We start from the raw sequence: 6,207 nt of genomic DNA, 5'->3' as shown, positions 1-6,207 counted from the left end.
GCCTATAGTCCTAGCTACTTGGGAGGCTGAGGCAAGAGAATCGCTTAAGCCCAAGAGTTTGTGGTTGTATTGCCATGGCCCTCTACCGAGGGCAACAGAGTAAGACTCTCAAAAAATAAAAATAAAAAAGGAATTACTATTATTCATTAAATGCTTATAGTATGCTAAGGGCTATAACCCTTTTACATGAATTACCTCATTTAATTCTCACAATAGTTCTTCTAAGGAACTATTACTATCAATCTCATTTAGATCAGGAAACAGGCTTGGAAATGTGAAGTTACTTGTCTTGCCTTCCTAATTAGCTACAAGGCACTGAGCTGGATGTCAGAGCACAGCACCCAGCCCTCGTGCGCTCTGGATCAATATTAATTAGTTGGCACATGGGAATCCAGCTGTCCAGATGCTCCTTCACTATCTAGCAAGAAAAGGCAAGTCTAAACACCTTTGCTGGCCGAAATCCAAACATTTCTAAATTTACCCTTATGGTAGAGCAACCTCTGGCAGGTGGAACTGAAGCAAATCCTCAAGCCACCTCCCCACCCCCATCCCCGCCCACCCTCTCCTGCCAATCTCCTTCCCAGCACAGCAAACCCACAATCAGGCCAAAGTCTGTGGGCTGAAGCTTTTTATAGTCAGCTCTTCCACCCAGGGTGCTAATTCCCATTTGCTCACACCCACACTGTGTACAAACATGCAAATCATTAACATTTCCATATACCAGACTGGTATAGCCCTGAGCTGCTAGGATTTTTGAAGGAGATAACAATTCAATTTCCAATTACTGCTGCAATTTTTAATTTCTAAGGAAACTTCTGTGAGAGTTGTATTCCCAAGACACAAAATGAACACTGTAGGCAACCCTTCAGATTATTTTCGAGAAAGAAAATAATCTCTCTCAGGAGCCACACTGCCTTGTCAGGAGGGAGGGAAGGAAGAAGGGAGGGCTAGCCAGCCACCCTTCTGGGGGTGGGGGATTATAGGCCTATTTCAGAGAAGTTCAATTTGGCTCTAAATTTCAAAATTTCCCCAGAAATTTGTCTGAATCAACAACCAAATGTTAACTCTTTATGGGAGCCTCTTTCAAGGCAATCTTTGGCCATGTGAACAATAATCAATAAGTTACTCTTCCTAAATTCAGAATTGCTGCAGGATAGAGGAAAGTGTATCTACTTTCACTCCTGGATATCTCAACCTTGGGCAGAGAAAGGCCAAGAATGAACATTTCCAAGTCCTAGATAACCACCAACCTTACAGCCACCAGCTTTGGCAGTCACCTTTTTTGTGCACACTGTGCAGTAGGCTCTGCCCTTCATATGCCCACATTCATTTATGCCCAGGGGGACGTTGCAGCCGGGGGCCCTCATGATGGGCACTAGTGCCAGGCACTGTGCTAGTGGTGAGGACAGAACAATGAACCCAGTAGACAGTACTCAGATGGCTTACAATTAGGTGGTAAACACATGAATAAAAAAGAAAATAAGTAAGTAACATGACAAGATGTAGTCATGTGGAAAAGGCCCATGTAGAAGAGGGCAGTGAGGAAATTCGGCATTATAAAATTTGTTCAAGGTCAGACAACAGGAGGGGGGCAGAACTCTGGGCTGAAACTCTCAGGATCACATTGGAGCCATGACCTTATCCCTCTTTTCATCTTATTTTCTGTTTGGGGCCAACTGAAACTCACAATGGTAATATAAATGAATTAAATTTAATCAACCACGAAAAGCATCCATTTCATTACTTAAAAAAAAAAACACACATTTTGTTATGTTTTGGGTCCTAAAAGCTATGAAAAATAAAACCAGAACTGGTGCAGTGGCTCATCCTGTAATCCCAGGACTTTGGGAGGCTGAAGTGAGAAGACTATTTGAGCCCAGGAGTTCAAGACCAGCCTGAGCAACCTAGCAAGATCCCATCTCCACAAAAAACTAATGAGCCAGGTGTGGTGGTGCACACTGTAGTCTTAGCTACCGAGGAGGCTGAGGCAGGAGGATCACTTGAGTCCAAGAGTCAAGGTCACAGTGAGTCATGACTGCACCACTATACTCCAGCCTAGATGACAGAGTGAAAACTGTCAATAAATACACATGTATACACACACACAAAACAGGGCAATAAGTCAGAAGAGTCCACAGCTCCCTCACTAGGTGCCTGTCCCACACTGCCCAAAGTCATTAGAGAGGGGCACCAAGTGCTCTCGAGGGTAACAGCAGGCAGAGGCAGGGAGATTCACGTTCTTCACAATGGTGTTCTGCCACTTAGGTCTGAACTTTCCACATGTATGATATGGAAATACACGTAAACACTGCAAAGGGCAGATAATATTTCCTCTAAATTCATCTTTGGAATGCACTCTGAATTTGACCTTCTCACTGCCATCATCAAAGCCTGTATTTCCCAGAGCATTTGCCAACACAGGGCAACCTGCCGGGCAGAAGTCGGGGGCTGCCTGGGCTGCCTGTCACAAATCAAATGGGGACATGCTCAGGTTTCCCATTTGCCAGCCCCTGAAGTAGACACTGACCACACTGCTTACCCTGGAATCTGGAGCCATTATTACCCACCATTGACTTCACAACTATGTCGAATGTGGACTGCAGAAAACACACTCAGATCAGGGTCAGGGTGGCGCCTAGGATTCATTAAATCTGGTCCCTAAACACTGTTTTAAAATCTCATTTCCAAAAGTGCTCATCCATTAAAGACAAACAGACCAACTATGAAGAGGACTCCACGCCCTGTCCCTGTGGCTCCCTGGAAGGGCATCCTGCAGTATAAAAAACAGCTTCGTGTTCTGAGACAGACTCTGGTTTGGGGGGCAGGAGAGGTCTGCTTTACATGGCAAAGATGTGCTCTTGGTCAACAGCATCTGTGAAGGGCTTAGAAATCACAGGCTATGAGCTCCTCTGCTCTCTTTATCCCCAACTCACTATGGATCGTGAAATCCCTACTGTCAACAGTGGTCTAAGATGCCTCTCATTTAAATTACTGAACATAACTAAACAAGTTAACAAAATAAAACATGGATGGAACCTTTCTGTTTATCTGTAAATCCAGATCTTTCCTATGAAAATTTTAAATTTTAACTCTTACATTTTCCTTTACTTTTTTGGAAAGAGGCTCGTTTCATCTCCTTTGATAGAGTACCATGGCATCATAGCTCACAGTAACCTCAAACTCTTGGGCTCAGTTGATCCTTTTGTTCTGGCCTGAGTAGCCAGAACTACAGGTGCCTGCCACAACACTTAGCTAGTTTTCCTATTTATAGTAGAGATGGGGTCTCACTTTGCTCAGGCTGGTCTCAAACTCCTGAGCTTAGGCCTCCCAGAGTGTTAGGACTACAGGCCTGAGCTGTTGCACCCGGCCTTGACTCTTAACATTTTTCTAAGAAGGACCAGGGACAATCAAAAAGTAAGTAAATATATTAAGGTGATGCTTTTGAGTTATTGGATCAATGCTGACTTTCTTCTGGGAGGCTGGAGACACGAGCCCACATGGCACTGAATTCAGAAGAACGTTGCACTTTGATCAGCCTCAGTATGTCTCCCCCCACAACCCTGTCTAAGATTCATTCTAAAGGACACTGAACTATGACATCAAGTCAGAACTGGTATTTTAATGTTTTTTTGTGAAAAATACATTAGACAAAGGATAACAAACCTCATACCCCCATGACTTGGATTCTAACACTTGCTACATATATCCTACTTTGTTTAACTGTAGGCCCCCATTTATTTATTTATTCAGTGTAACTGTTTTGCTGAACCATTTCAGAGTAAATTACAGACAGCATAACTCTTCACCTGAGTACTCCAGCATGACTGTCCAGACCGAGCGTTCACCTGTGTGGCTCACCGTTATATACCAGTAAAACAGTTCCCTGTTACAATCTGCTACTAACTTCATAGTTACATCTCCCGAACTGTCCCCAAAATGTCTTTTTTCTTTTTTTGAGACAGAGACTCAAGCTGTTGCCCTGGGTAGAGAGCTATGACATCACAGCTCACAGCAACCTCCAACTCCTGGGCTTAAGCGATTCTCTTGCCTCAGCCTCCCAAGTAGCTGGGACTACAGGCGCCTGCTATTAGCCCAGCTATTTTTTGGTTGTAATTGTCATTGATTGTTATTTGGCGGCCCAGGATGGATTCGAACCCGCCAGCTCTGGTATATGTGGCTGGCGCCTCAGCTGCTTGAGCTATAAGTGCCGAGCCCCTAAAATGTCTTTTAATAGATGTTTTGTTCAAACCAGAATCTAATCAAAGATCACCGCAGATCACACTTTTCAAAGTGGCATGTGAAACAAAAGAATCACTGAGGGACAGTCAGATGGGCTAGAACCTGACAGTTATCAGCATCCCACCTACACTATCCCTTTTAAAAAGAAACAAAAAACAGACCTATAATTTTATCACAAATGGCAAATAATGTTAACATTCCCATGAATTTTCTTCGTTCTTTTCATAAACACATACTCATCTATACAGCTGTGAATGAAGTATCTTGCTACAGAACAAATGCTCCTGCGACTTTTCCTGGCAAGTGTGGGTAAAGACGTGGTGCAGTCTGCACATGCCATCTCTGCCTGCCTGCCTGGCTTGCCAACTGCTGGCCTACTGGGTGAATAACTATGAGAAAAGGACACGAAGTGCGTCAGAGACTGCACTGCCTGGGACACTGCTAAAGGTGCCCCAATTCCAAGCACAATACTGCACTGCTTTGCAGCCTCCTGGCTTCCTTCTCCTCGAACCAATGCAAATGCAATCCTTGAGAGACAGAGCAGGTGTTAAAAGAGGTCCAAGGTGGATAAATTTGAGTTTTTTACAGAAAGTACCTTGAACTCTGTAGAAGAAAGGTGCCATATATTTAAAAGTTATTAATAACATTCTCTAAGCCAAAACTATCACAGTAGCCTCAAACTCTTGGATATCAAACTCCTTGAACCCAGGATTTGAGGTTGCTGTGAACTAGGCTCATGCCATGGCACTCCAGCCTGGGGCAAGAAAGTGAGACTCTGTCTCAAAAAAAAAGTGAAAATTTTCAACGAACAGATACATACTACACTGGATAAAACATCATGAGCTGAACTAAATTCTCAGCCAAGCCATCACATTAAGATATGAGCCACTTTATTCCTTAGGAGAGCTGTCTGTTAATTTTCTTTAAAGTACGTTAGACCGCGAGTGTTTTCTGATCTGGAAGGTGCTTCCCCATGTAGTTTCAGCTCTGGTGTTGAGCCAAATCTCTCAATAGATGGCTGCCTACTTGTTTCTTCCTGGAAATGAAACCCAGGACTTTCTTACCTTGTTTCCAGGGGCACAGATGGCTCCGTTTCAGGGGTTTCTGTTTTTCAACAGCATTGCCCATTCTAAAAAGCCAGAAGGTCACAGGGCCCTTCCAGGCCCAGATGTCTTTGTTGAACAGCAAAGGACTGAGTCACTACCTGAAATGGGACTCATCTCTTAGACATCTCAACTGTCAGAGCCCTGGCTAACCCTCAGACGAGCCTGAGGGATTCTGCTCTAAAATGTCTTTGCCTTTCAAATTCTCTTCGGGCCCAGGGAGGAAATCAGAAGAAAAGGCTTGGTTATCGCCCTACCGGAGCCACAGTGACCGGCTATATTAAGCAGTTTGTTCCCAGCCCTCTGACACATTCCTCATCAGCACACTGCAGCTCAGAGAATGAACTATACCTCCAAACACATTCAATGCTGCTTTTCCCTTGGGGAGAAGTAGGGAACTGGGTGATCAAAAAGCTGAAAGCTATAAATGGTCCATTTGGGAGATCACTGGGAAGACACTTTCCCACAGACCCTTATGCTAGGGGTCTCAGACCAGAGCACTCCACGTGCCAGGTACTGTCAGAGAAAACAAGCTGGTTTCATTAACTACATTTCCAAGGGGAAAACAGAACACCAGAAAGCAGCTCTCTTCCAAAGAAGAGAAACTGTAAGTAACAAACACAGCTAAAAACTTATGAACTCGAGTTCCAAACATCCACTCTACTTTGAGAACAATTTTGCTGGAGAACATGTTATCCCACCTAAATTCTGAAATATAGGTTTCCTGGAAGAAAAGGACATAAAATCACACATTCTTGGTAAAAAGGAAGAAAATGTTGAGGTAGATAAAAAGATTTTCAATACCAGAATTAGAGGCTGGAAAAGCTCTTAAAGGGCTCGGCGCCTGTGGCTCAAGCGGCTAAGG

General features: G+C 43.9%; 1 protein-coding gene across 1 annotated transcript in view; it reads right to left on the bottom strand.

The window, feature by feature from the left end:
- Positions 1-5,475, bottom strand: part of LOC105887443 (rap guanine nucleotide exchange factor 1-like) — a 61,593-nt gene extending 56,118 nt beyond the window's left edge. The window contains exon 1 of the mRNA XM_023516139.1: positions 5,304-5,475. Within this exon, the coding sequence (XP_023371907.1) occupies positions 5,304-5,367 (64 nt within the window). The 5' untranslated portion in view covers positions 5,368-5,475. The remainder of the gene's footprint in view (positions 1-5,303) is intronic.
- Positions 5,476-6,207: the final 732 nt, after the last annotated feature.

The sequence above is a fragment of the Otolemur garnettii genome, unplaced genomic scaffold, assembly GCF_000181295.1.
Source record: "Otolemur garnettii isolate 467f Iridium unplaced genomic scaffold, OtoGar3 scaffold00087, whole genome shotgun sequence".
In the NCBI taxonomy this organism is placed as follows: domain Eukaryota; kingdom Metazoa; phylum Chordata; class Mammalia; order Primates; family Galagidae; genus Otolemur; species Otolemur garnettii.
This window is presented reverse-complemented; position numbering and strand designations above follow the sequence as displayed.